We start from the raw sequence: 12,880 nt of genomic DNA, 5'->3' as shown, positions 1-12,880 counted from the left end.
TTGGGTCACCTGTTTTTATTCCACAGCTCACCAAAGTTCAAGTCATTTCTTCTCTCTTTTTTTTTTTCTCTCTGTGCTTCACTTGGGATAGTTTCTATTGCTGTCTTCAAGTTCACTAAACATTTTTTTCTGAATTTTCTAATCTGCTTTCGATTCTACCCAGTGTGTTTTTCATTTGAAATACTGTATTTCTCCTCTCTAGAATTTCCAGTTGGTCTTTTTCATGTCTCTCCTCATCAGGTTCATGTTTTCCTCTATTTTCTTGTAAAGTAACAGCATACCTACAATAACTGTTTCAATGGTTTTGTTGGATCATTCTATTACTTCTGTCATGTTTGGATCTATTTTTATTAGTTGACTTTTTTCTTGCTTGTTATGGGTAATGTTTTTATGCTTTTTGCATGCCTGAAATTTTTTTGGATGCCAGAGAGTGAGAGTTTTACATCCTTGCTGTTTATTATTATTATCATTCTTTTAAATACAATGGACTTTGTTCTAGTAGGCAATTAAGTTACTTGGAATCAGATGGATCATTTGGAAACTTATTTTTAAGCTTTGTTTGAATGGGCTCAAATCAATTTTAATTTTAGGGCTAATTTAGCCTTACTACTCAGGAGATAATTTTCTAAGAGCACTGTCAAATGTCCCTTGCATTATGAGGCCCTTCTACTCTAGCGGGGGAACACACAGCACTTGAAGTATTATTTGGCCTAATGCTTTCTGCCTTTTCCCCCAAGACTGTGGGTAGTTTCTTCACATGCATGCACAAATCAGAACACAGACAATTGCTTCAAAGTTCACTCAGCAAACATTCAGAGTTCTTTCTCTCTGTGGTAGTTTTAGGAATATGTCCACAAATTCTTGATATTCCTCCCATCAAATGGTGGAATTTTTTCTCTTCTCTTTGAATATCAGTGGGACTTAGTGACCTAGGTCTGACAAACGGATTATGGCAGAAGTGATGGGATATCACATATGTGGTTATCAATATGTGGCTTCCTTCTTGGGTGCACTCTCTTGCTCGCTCTTGGATAGCTGCTCCAAGGGAAGCCAGAACCTTCAGGCCCAGTCAAGTCATCAGTGACTGTAGCCTGTAGCTCTGGCCAACAACTTAGTTGCAACTTTATGAGACATCTTGAGCCAGAACTACTCAGATAAGCTCTTCCTGGATTCTTAACACCAAGAGACTATGTGAGAAAATAAATGTTTATTGTTTTAAGATGTTAAGTTTTGGGATAATTTCTTATTTAGCGATAAATAACTAATACATATTTTGGTCCATTGAAGTAGGTGTTGCTGTAACAACAACTTAAATTATGAGAGTGGCTTTGGAGCTGAGCAGTTTGTGTTGAGGAGGGTATTGGTGAAAGCCTAACGGCCTTGAAGAAGCTTTACTTTAGGTTTTATTTTGAAATAATTTTGTAGTCAAATAATTTGTAAATATAATACATATATTTCCTATGCATCCTTCATCCAGTTTTCATCAATGATAACGTCTTATATAACCTCAGTACATTATCAAAATCAGGAAATTGACATTGGTACAATATTAAGTAAACTATAGATCTTACTTGGATTTCACCAGTTGTGCGTGTGTCTGTGTATAGTTCCATGCAATACTTATCATGTATGGATTTGTGTAACCACAAGCAAGATTAAGATACAGAACTGTTCCATTATCAAAATGAACTCCCTTTTGCCAATTATTTATAGATATACATTCCTTGAAAACCTAATTCCTGACAGCTACTATGTTCTCATCACTATAATTTTGTCATTTCAAGAATAATATGTAAGTGGAATCATATAGCATGTAACCTTTTGAAACTGACTTTTTCATTCAGCATAATACCTTTGAGATCCATTTGATAGTTCATTTAAGATATGTGAGTTCCAGTTGATTCCACATCCTTGTCAGCACTTGGAATTGTATTTTGTTTTTTAGCCATTCTAATAGGCATGTAGTGGTATTTAATTATGGTTTTAATATGCATTTCTCTATCAACTAATGATGTTTAGTATTTTTTTACGTGTGTATTACTTCTGTGTATGCCTGTTTTTCAAGTCTTTTGCCAATTTTCTAGTTGGATTGTTTGTTATCTTAGTACTGAGTTCAAAGGTTGTTTTTTAATATTCTGAATATAAATCCTGTGTCAGATATGCGGTTTTCAAATATTTTCTCTGAGTCTGTGGCCCATTTTTACATTAACTTAACAGGGTCTTTTTCAGAGAAAAAGTTTTTAATTTTGAAGTTCAGTCTACCATTTTATTTTTTTATGGATTTATTTTTATGTTTTAAGTTATTACTATTATTATTTTATGTATTATGCTTTGGTGTCATGTTTAAGAACTCTTTGTTTAAACTTAAGTCATGAATACCAAAGATTTTGTTCCATATTTTCTTCTACAAATTTTGTCTTTTATAGTTTCACATTTTATATTTAGACTTATAATCTATTTTGAGTTAATTTTTGTATAAGAGATGGGATTCAACTTGAAGTCCCTCCCTTTTTTTGTCTTTGATGTTCAGTTGTTCCAACCCCATTTATTAAAGACTATCCTTTCTCCATTGAATTGATTTTGCACCTTTGTCAAAAATCAGTTGATTTTACGTGTGTGAAAATATTTCTTGACTCTCTGTTCCATTGATCTATGGAACCACAATCTCTTGGTTGTTGTAGCTATAGAGTAAACTTTAATATTAGGTGGTTTTGGGTCCTCAGATGCCTTTGTCAATTTCCATCTACTCTTTTAGTTCCTTTATGTTTCCATATATATTTAAACATGTTTGTCTATATCTAGACAATAATCCTGCTGTGATGTTGATAGGAATTGCTATAAACAAAAAGAAAATTTGGACAGAATTGTCACTTTTAATATGTTTATTCTTCCAATCCATGAACTCAGTATGTTTCTCCATTTATTTGGGTCTTTAATTTTTACTAATGTTTTGTGGTCTTTAGCATACAGATTCTATGCATGTTTGATTAGTTTTACACTTACATATTTCACTTTTTTGGAGCCAATATAAATGGCATTGAATTTTAACTTTAGTTTTCAATTGTTCGTTGGTAGCATGTAGAAATATGGTTGATTTTTGGTCTTGACCTTGTGACCTTGCTTATCACTCTAGGAATTTTTTTTGGTATTTATTTTGAGAATTTTCTACATAGACAATATGTTGTTGGCAAACAGGGACAGTTTATTTATCCTTTTCCAATTTGTATTACTTTTATTTCTTTTTCTTGGTTTATTGCACTGGTTAGGATTTCCAAAACTATGCTGAATAGGAATGGTTAGAGTGGCATCCATGTCTTAAACTCCATTTTAAAGGGACAGCATTCAGTCTTTCACTTTTAGCTGTAGTTTTTAAAAACAGATTTCTTCATCCAGTTGAAGAATTTCCATTCTACTCCTATCCCAGTTTGCTGAGAGTTTTAATCATGAACGGATGCTGAATTTTATATTATTTTTTAAGATTGGCACCTGAGCTAACATCTGTTGCCAATCGTCTTCTTCTTCTTTTTTTTCTTTTTCTTCTTCTTCTCCTCCTCAAACCCCCCAGTACATAGTTATATATTCTAGTCGTAGGTCCTTCTGGTTGTGCTATGCAGGATGTTGCCTCAGCATGGCTTAATGAGCAGTTCCATTCTGTGCCCAGGATCCAATCCAGTGAAACCCTGGGCTGCTGAACTGGAGTGCACGAAATTAACCACTCAGCCATGTGGCCGGCCCTTGGATATTGAATTTTGTTAAATGCTTTTTCTGCATCAGTTGGTATAGTCATGTGGGTTTCCTCTTTAGCCTGTTGTTATAGTGGGTTACATTGATTGATTTTGGAATATTGAACCAGCCTTGCATTCCTTAAATAAATCTCACTGGTCATGTTACATTATTCTTTTTATATATTGCTGGATTCAACTTTTTAAAATATTTTGTTGATTTTGCATCTATATTCATGAGATATATTGGTCTGTATTTTCCCTTTTTCTACTGGCTTTGCCTGGTTTTGGTAGGAGAGTAATGTCAGCCTCATAAAATTAGTTGCAAAGTGTGGTCTTCTATTTTCTGGAAAAGATTATATAGAATTAGTGTTACTTTAAAAAGAAATGTTCAGTAGAACTAACCATTGAAACAATCCGGAACTGGAGATTTTTTCTTAAAAGTTTTTTAACTATAAATTTAATGTCTTTAATACCTTGTCACTTTTAGTTAGGCTTTTAGTTAGGCTATTGGTGAGAGCTTGTAGGAGAGTGAGTTAAATATTATTGGAAACTAAAGGAAAGGGAATCCTTGTTATATAGTAGCATTAAATTTGGCAACACTGTTTTCTTTGGTAGAAAATGGGCCTAGTGAACTGGGTTATCATGCTAAGGAGATTTCCAAACAAATTTTGAAGATACCACCTGGTTTCTTCCTGCCTAAAGAAAATGTGAAAGGACAGAGACAAACTCTGATGAGTTTCTCATCACAAACTTAAGGTAGGGAAGGGTTTATCTTAGAGAGATTTAAGTGTGTGGCTTTTGTCTAATGGACTGAACCCCGTAGATTCACAGAAGACTCACAAAGTTTGAAAAGCAGAATTACATGTGCAGAAACATTTCTGAATGGTAAGGGCAGAGACCATGTAAAATGATATGGAGTCATTGGACCCATAAATTCTACTGTCAGGAAGCCAAGTGAGAAAACTACGTAGTTGCAAATGCATCCTACTTTCATGAAAATGGAAGGATGACTCAGAGAGCAGAAATAAGCTCCCCGAGACCAGAGCCCAGAGCCAAGGAGAATTATTGAAAGACATAATCAAGGAACTTTAAATATTTTCCCATTTGGATTTCAGAATTGCTGTGGACTAGTGACTCCTTTGTGTCTCCTCCTTTTCCTTGTTTTTGGACGGAAACGTCGGTAGCAGTTATCCTTTTCCTGTCCCACCACAATATGTTTGGTATATGGGAGGCAAATAAATTGTTTCTTTAGTTTCACAAGTCTATAGAGGGAGAAGGAGTAAATTCAAGGAACTCTATTTAATGAATTATACCTATTACGAATATAACATAGTAGATGTGATGGTATGTCATTTTCAATAGTAGGTTATAAAAAGACTATAGCTGCCAGTTTTTGTGCACTCTCTCTCTGATCACTTGTTCTGAGGGGACATATGTAATAAGCAGCCCTATGGAGAGGTCCATGTGGCAAGTTTCCTGTCAATAGCCATATGACTCTCAAAACAGAACCTCCATCTCTAGTTAAGTCTTTGGACTCTACAGCCCTGGCCAAGAGTTTGACTGCAATCTTGTGAGAGACCCTGAGCTAGAAATATCTAGCTTAGCTACTCCTAGATTCGTGATCCTCAGAAACCATGTGAGATAATAAATGTTTGCTGTTTTAAACTGCTAAGTTTGTTACCCTGCAACAGATAACTACCTTACTAGGCAGCTCCCTCCTCCTTGGTACTCTGCCCCATAAATTCTAGTCATCTTGCTCTGTCTTCTTAACTCATCTTGTCTTCAAGACTCTTTGGATTTCTCTTTCCTGTGCTGAAGCCTGGAAACTGCCTCCAGGGAGTAAGCAGGGGAAATTGTACTGATCACCTATTTGTTTCCCTTCTCTCATAGGTCACAGTCCCAGGCTGCCTGCTGTTCAATGCCTGAGAATCATCGTTTTAACATTTTGTCTGTTTTTCTAATTGCTTAAGGTGAGTTAAATCTGGTTCCTGTTACTCTCTCATGGCCAGAACGAGCTCAAGTCTTGATGTCAATTTAGATGTGAATGCTACTGGGAGTTGGTATCCTCACACAACTCAGTGAAAGGGTTCTTTGTATTTTACTAAGATTTTCAGGTTTTTTGGAGGGGGAAGGATTTAAGATTAGCTTTATGTTGTGAGAGGCTTCGGGCCAATGAGGGAAGAGAATGAGGAAGGGCTAAAGGCATCAAAGCCAACTTTCTATATAGAGAGAAGCATGGGTTATAAAATGCAACATGTGAGCACCTTGTGTATAAGAACAGTTGGTTCCACTTACTCTGATGCTTTGTCACTTACCTCCACTCCACAAAAGCAGTGCTTGGTTGAAGCTAGCTACCATCTGGTGACATATGTAGTGACCTGTCTTAACCAACATATTTTTCCCAGCTGCTCTTTTCTTCCCTCTAAGGTTGATAATGCACACACATATTACAGTCCTGCCTTTTCTCCTCTATTTTACCACACACAATTTACTCAGTTCCAAAGCGGGCTAGTTCTTTCTTTCACATACATACATACTCAAACTCACTCCAACTGATGCTCTTATTTGCACATCTAAATCTCTTCTAGTTAGAGCACAAAAACTTAGAGCACAAAAACTTCCCACAAGTCATTTCTCTCTTAGGCTAGTTCTTTCTGTAAGCTAGATAAATCATGTAGATAGCAGCTGATCACCAACAGAGCTAGCTTTGCAATTCTAGATCAAGGAATTGGAATTGGAATAATATACGGAAATCAATTTCCATCACCTTCTAAAGCATCTTAGAGAATTTCCTGAGAATTTCCACACCTATTTGGTGTAAGTCATTGAATTAGGCAGGGTGATGTAAAAAAAGACATATAAAAGAAATCATTCCTATCTTCCAAAAAAATTGGTGGTCTACTAGGAGAAATATGTACACAAGTCATTACAACTCAAATGATTTATAAAAGCCTTCGAAAATATACAAATAAATTACAATAGTATTTCAAATGGGAGAAAGAGTAGAGCTACCTGGGAATTAAGCAAACCTTTCTGTAACAATCAATACTAACCATGAGGGATTGGTAGGGATTACGTGTCAGTAGGGGAAAAAGGGCAGAGATGGGAACTTACATGGGCAAACTGCTTTTGAGTATGTTTAGTTATATAGCACACCTAGTTTTAGGGAATCATAAATGTACTGCAGTAGATACACACAATGTAACATGCATACCTTTTCCAGTTTTACTCTTACATTTTTGTTGTTAAAATTATGAGAAACATTTTATTTAAGACTTATATCCTGGTGGAAGTGTTTCATTGTAACTAACCTTCTGTCTTAGTACCTTCTGTATTTCTTAAATAGAAACTGCGTCTGATTTCTTGCCTGGTTTTAAGTCTGTATAATTGAGTCCCATAAAAAGGAGTGTGTAGGTCCCTAAGTAACCCAGATATTTCTTGGGTCCCACACCCACCCTAGTTACTCCAGTTTTAGAGATTTTTACAAGACAAGGTTTGGAGGCAGAACACTCTTGACAAACACACCTAGAGTATCTTCAAGTTTGTTTTTAAACTCTGGACAATTCAAAGAAAGTATTCTAGGACCCAGCTTATTCAAACAATGGCTTTCCTTTGAAATAAGATCGTCTGCCTCCCTTAAAGGCATAGTAGTCACCTTTGACACGAGGAACAGAAGGTAAAACAACAAAGGATGTGGGGAACCAACCCCAGTGCTGGAATTTTTTTTTAAACTGATTAGCACCAACTCTCATTTCTAGGTGTCTAGCCTAGTCCAGAGGATGTAAGTGGCAGGTTAGATCAATCACCCCTGAGTCTGATATGAAAGGTTTGATGTGGCCAAGGAGGAGATGTGGAAAGGGGAGTAGGTACTATGAAGAGCTGCAACAAAGGAAGCAAAGAAAACTTAAGGTTGAATTTCCCCAAAAAAGACAGAAATAGCAAAAACATATTTTTTAGTGTACAAAAAATGTAAAAAAGGCAAAATAATCTCATCTGGTCTGAGATCTTCCGAATACAATATTTAATGTCGGTCCCCTTATTCTGACCCTCATTAGGAGTGCACGAGGTTTATATGTATGGTGTGTTTGTATGTGTGTGTGAGAGAGAAATTGACAGCACTGATGAAGGGGAAGCCGGAAAGATAAGGTGGGATAAGGGGCTCTGAAAAGTCAGGGTGTCTACTGTCCTGGGAACCTTTGAAGCACACTCCATGACGAATTAAATTATCTCCAGGCTTAGAAAATTCCTAGAGACAAAGATGGGAAGAAAAATCAAAGGTCTTTGGTAAGTGGGGCCGCAGCTTTGTGCTGAAGTCTGCACTAAGTTTTGCTTTGTGTGATGTGTGGATGGGGGAGAACTCGACCAAAGGAGGAGCCGAGGGGGAGGGGGATGGGAAGGGGAAGGCACTTCTACCTGCACACACCTCAGTTGGGGGTGGGGGAGGGGGTGCTGAGTAAGGTTGCAAATCCAGCCTTCCAGAGTGGCCAATCAGCAGTCAGGTGAGGGAATTTGGGTCCCCATCGCACCCCAACCCGGCGTATGAGCACGTGTGCGGTGTTCTGGGACCTTTGTCCCGCAAAGTCACACTTGGCGGGCACCCTTTGGTCCCTTTTTCTTGTCGGATCTGCCTGAATCTTTTCTCCTCCACACCCTACCTCCGAGTCCTGTCTCCTCCTCATCCCTCCACAATTTCCCTACCGCGCCGCTGCGGGTGAGAGCCTGCAGCCCTCTGCTCCTGAGGAGTGTGCGGAGCTTGGCACACCAGGTTGCTGGGACGGCGGCACCAGCCCCTGGCACTTCCGCACGGGTGCAGGCGGTGAGCCTCGGCCGGACACCACGGCGCTCCTGCCCGCGCGGGGCAGTCCTCCGCCTGTCCCGCCCGAGGCGGTACTGCCCGCCTTGTGCCTGCCGGCTCTCGGCCGACTGTGGGTCTGTCCTGTGGGGCTCCGGAAACTCCTACAACGTCCAGAACACAGAAAATAGACTCATCACCTAATTCGCCAGGGAGCCGGAGCGCTGCGGGGCCGCGGTGCTGCCTGCCCCCGCTCCTCCCCCCACCCCACCCCCGCCCGTGCTCCGGCAGCCTTTCGGAGTCACACAGCACACCCCCCCTCCCCCCCACCCCCCGGCAGACAAAGGGCCTGGGCAAACTCGCCGCCCGGCCTCCTTGCGCTCCGGGGAGGCGGCGGCGCCCGCGGTGGATCGCGCAAGGAGGCGCGCGCGGGGCAAGGAGCCGCGGCCGCGGGAGCGCGGTATGGGGAAGAGCCGCGAGATGCGCCTGACTCACATCTGCTGCTGCTGCCTCCTTTACCAGCTGGGGGTCTTGTCGAATGGGATCGTTTCAGGTAAGTGCTTCCGCGACTTTCGGCTTGCTTTCCAACTTCCCCAGCGGAGAGCGAGGACGCACGGGTAGGCAGGGCTGGTGCAGCCCGTGCGCGGTGTGCCGGGCTCAGTGGGTAGCAGTAAAAACAAGCGTGCGGGTGTGGATGGGGGGGTCACGCTCGTGAGCGAAGCGCACTTCTCCTGCTCTCATTTTAACCATCGTGAAATGCTTAGTTTTCCTCTAATGAGAGTAGTAATATTTGCAAAGTTACATTTACAGCACCTGGAGGAAAACTGGGAAGTACATAAATTGATAGCGATGCTTTGCTCTGGCATAGACTTCAAAGAATTTAATTGCGCTGGAGCCTTTGCACCGGTTTTCCTTTCAACAACTAAGTGCTGTCATCAAACTTTGCTGCCCCCCCATCCCCATATATTCGTACTTTTATTTTGAAAATGCTGGGGTCTGTAATCTGATCGCAAGGCTCCAGGGGTTGCAAGAGTTTCAGGGGCTAGACGGGTGGTCTCCAACGCATTAACGCGAGAGCCTTGAGGCTGTGCGGAGTGTGAGCCTGGGAATGCTTGTGCTACTGGAACCGCGGCACTTTAAGCCCGCACTTCTCTCTCTGCCCCGCCCGCAGGGCTGCAGTTCGCCCCCGACCGCGAGGAGTGGGAAGTCGTGTTTCCTGCACTCTGGCGCCGGGAGCCGGTGGACGCGGCCGGGGGCAGTGGGGGCAGCGCCGACCCGGGCTGGGCGCGCGGCGCTGTGGGCGGCGGAGGCGCCCGGGCGCAGGCGGCCGGCAGCTCACGCGAGGTGCGCTCGGTGGCCCCGGCGCCGCCGGAGGAGCCCACGGAAGGCCGGTCCGAGCCCCGGCCCCGGCCCCGGCCGCCGCCGCCACCGCCACCGCCGCCGGGGGGCGAGGAGGACGAGGAGCTCGAGTCGCAGGAGCTGCCGCGGGGATCCAGCGGGGCGGCCGCGCTGTCCCCGGGCGCCCCGGCCTCGTGGCAGCCGCCGCCACCCCCACAGCCGCCCCCGTCTCCGCCCCCGGCCCAGCCAGCCGAGCCGGACGGCGACGAGGTCCTGCTGCGGATCCCGGCCTTCTCCCGGGACCTGTACCTGCTGCTCCGGAGAGACGGCCGCTTCCTGGCGCCGCGCTTCGCGGTGGAGCAGCGGCCGAGCCCGGACCCCGGCCCCACGCGCGCAGCCGCCGCCCCGCGCCCGCCCGCGCCGCCCGACGCCGCCTGCTTCTACACCGGGGCCGTGCTGCGGCACCCCGGCTCTCTGGCCTCGTTCAGCACCTGCGGAGGTGGCCTGGTAAGCGTCCTTCCTGCCCCAGCTCTCCGCTCCCCCTGCCACTCCTCCCGCTTCCCCCACAGATCAGGCTGAGCTGCATGCACCACATCCCCTTCCCAAATGCTCCCCCTGAACTTCGGCCTAGTCCGCACCACCCAGAAGTCTGCACCGTTTACCTCCCATGGAACATCTCCAGGGCAGTCAGTGAATCTGGAGGCTAATTAGATGGATTAATAGCCTTCTCCTTCTAGATGGTTCTAAGTTTCTTCCGAATTCTATATGAAACTCTGTCTCCTTGTAACTCTTCCCACTGGTTTTACTTCTTTCTGTTTTCCAAAATAAGCCCACCACGTGGTGTCTTTTAGGAGACTGGAAGATAACCAATCTGCTCACTGCTGAGTCTCCTTCGTGTTTGCCCCCCACCCCGTTCCTCATCTTTTATCTCATAGCTTTTTTCATGTCCTACTTCAAAGTTGTCAGAACACTTCTTTAGGGAATTACATTCTGACAGCTGTCTGGAATTTAAACACATCCACAACCATACTGGACACCTGTTCACTGTTGGGGGCAAGACAGGAGTTGAGAAGAAGTGAAGTGAAAGACTGGGAGCCGTTGACTAATGGAGGACATTAGGTCCAGTCAGTATTCAAAGGATTATGGTCCTCTGATTTAACATTTTCTTTTCCAAGGCTTACATTTTATTTGGCACTAGTTCCTTTTCTTCTCTCCACTCCATGGAGGAAAGTGGTGAGGGTGAGAGCCTTGCTAACAGGCCTCCTGGAACTGGAAAGGAAAAGCCGTTTGCTGTGGCAGAACTGTAGAGATTATCATTTGATTCCCCACCCTCCGACCCCCCCGTCTTGATCCAGGGTTTGGGATAATTGTTAGCTCCTGTAAGTTGGCCTTCACTTTGTGGTAAAGTATACATAACAAAATAAACCATTGTAACCATTTTTTGATGTACAGTTCAGTCCATTAGTACATTCACGTTGTGCAGCCATCATCACTGTGGCCTTTACTATTGGTTTAGAGCAAAAACCCACAAAATGTTGAAAACACCCTTGTGTTTTGTGGCTTCATGTTGCTGTTCCTAGTGAGCCACTGATGAAATCCACAAGGACTTGTCTGAAAGCAACCTGCTCATTTGGAGAAAAATCCAATAGTAATGAATAGCAGAAAATAGCAGCACAATCAAAGCCACCCAAAGCCATCAAATGGAAAAAGATGATTAAAAATCCAAACAAAATGAAACTGGAAATTTTTACCTATGCCCTCCTAAGGTCCCATAGTCAAATGATGTAAATTGCTGGACAGGGCTATATTTTACCACATGCTCATAATGATGAATATTCAAATATGGACATTTTTAGCCATGAGTGAAAAAAACTGGCATGGAAAAATTACATGCAAAGCTTTTAAAAATGTTTTTTGTGGAACTGATGTTTGAACACTTCACTGGGGGAAACATTTTGTGGGGGTTTCATTGTCCACTAGTTTTTGGCCCGGAATTAAATAATTACATATAGAAAGTTCCTGGTGTGGTAGAAGCAATAGGGGATAAAGCATTTCACTGTGTTGAAATGTGGGCTTTTGGTCAGATTTTCCAAATGAGCTATGCCTTCTCGCCATACTTAAGGGAGCAAAGTTAGAATTATGAGTAGGTTTTTCATAGACTGAATAGGAGTTTGACATACCTCCCTGTTTATCACGTTGGACCTTTACTCACTTTTCCTATTTGCCACATATGTATATGTTCTGAACTGGGAAGTCTTTGTTATTGAGGAAAACTGATGTTGCCAGCAATACAGTATAGCAGTCAGACTTTGAGGAAAAAGTTAGGCAGATAGCCAAGAAGGGTGGGTTTGTTACTTCATGCCAGCCCTTTTCCCTTATGAGAGTGGATTAGGAAAGAGAGAACATAATTTATCTGAGCTATGACATTGGTTTGTTTCCTGGTGATTGACAAGTCCCTTACTTCTCTGGGCTTCAGTTTGCATAAGTAAAATGAGAAAATTGGATGATTTAATTAAAAATTGGATGATAGAATTGAAATTCTATTGGATGTTAAATGTATTCTAGGTCCTACATTAGGGGTTCACAGATTAGGAGAGGGACATCATGTACAAGTAGATATGACACAGTTAGTCATGAAACTGACATATCAGCATGATGGGTCAAATGTTATGCCCCAGGTACAATCTCGCTTGAGGAGCTGGGTAAGGCTTCCCAAAGCAGACAGAGTGTAACTGGAGTTTAAAGCGAAGGGGAGGCTTTCTTCAGTGAGAAAGGCCTGAAGAGTGTTTTAGACAGAGAGAAGAGACTCAGTGGAGGTGTGAAGCTACAGAGACTGTCAAGGGAATGAAAAAAAAAATCTCCTGTGATTAGGCCAGAAGATGCAATAAGGGGGAAATGATTCCAAAATGTCTGGTGAGATCAGACCTCAAAAGCCTTGTCTGCTAGAGTATGAGGTTCTTCTGTCTAACTGTGGATTATCACAGGACTACATTCTTGCTCCTCTGTATTTCCAGAATTCTGGAAT

General features: G+C 42.8%; 1 protein-coding gene and 1 long non-coding RNA gene across 3 annotated transcripts in view; one reads left to right on the top strand and one right to left on the bottom strand.

The window, feature by feature from the left end:
- Positions 1–6,651: 6,651 nt before the first annotated feature.
- LOC139075100 (uncharacterized) lies at positions 6,652–9,812 on the bottom strand. The gene is made up of 2 exons (XR_011525148.1): positions 9,013–9,812; positions 6,652–8,681 (listed from the first exon to the last, which is right to left on the bottom strand). It is a non-coding gene; the product is annotated as an uncharacterized lncRNA (long non-coding RNA).
- ADAMTS19 (ADAM metallopeptidase with thrombospondin type 1 motif 19) overlaps positions 8,880–12,880 on the top strand; it is a 236,401-nt gene continuing 232,400 nt past the window's right edge. For both annotated transcript variants that reach the window (XM_070569341.1, XM_070569340.1), the window contains exons 1-2: positions 8,880–9,070; positions 9,689–10,362. In XM_070569341.1, the coding sequence (XP_070425442.1) occupies positions 8,980–9,070; positions 9,689–10,362 (765 nt within the window). In that variant the 5' untranslated portion in view covers positions 8,880–8,979. The remainder of the gene's footprint in view (positions 9,071–9,688; positions 10,363–12,880) is intronic.

This window comes from Equus przewalskii, chromosome 13, assembly GCF_037783145.1.
Source record: "Equus przewalskii isolate Varuska chromosome 13, EquPr2, whole genome shotgun sequence".
In the NCBI taxonomy this organism is placed as follows: Eukaryota; Metazoa; Chordata; class Mammalia; order Perissodactyla; family Equidae; genus Equus; species Equus przewalskii.
The sequence above is the reverse complement of the archived record's forward strand: the minus strand, read 5'-3'. Positions and strand labels throughout refer to the sequence as shown.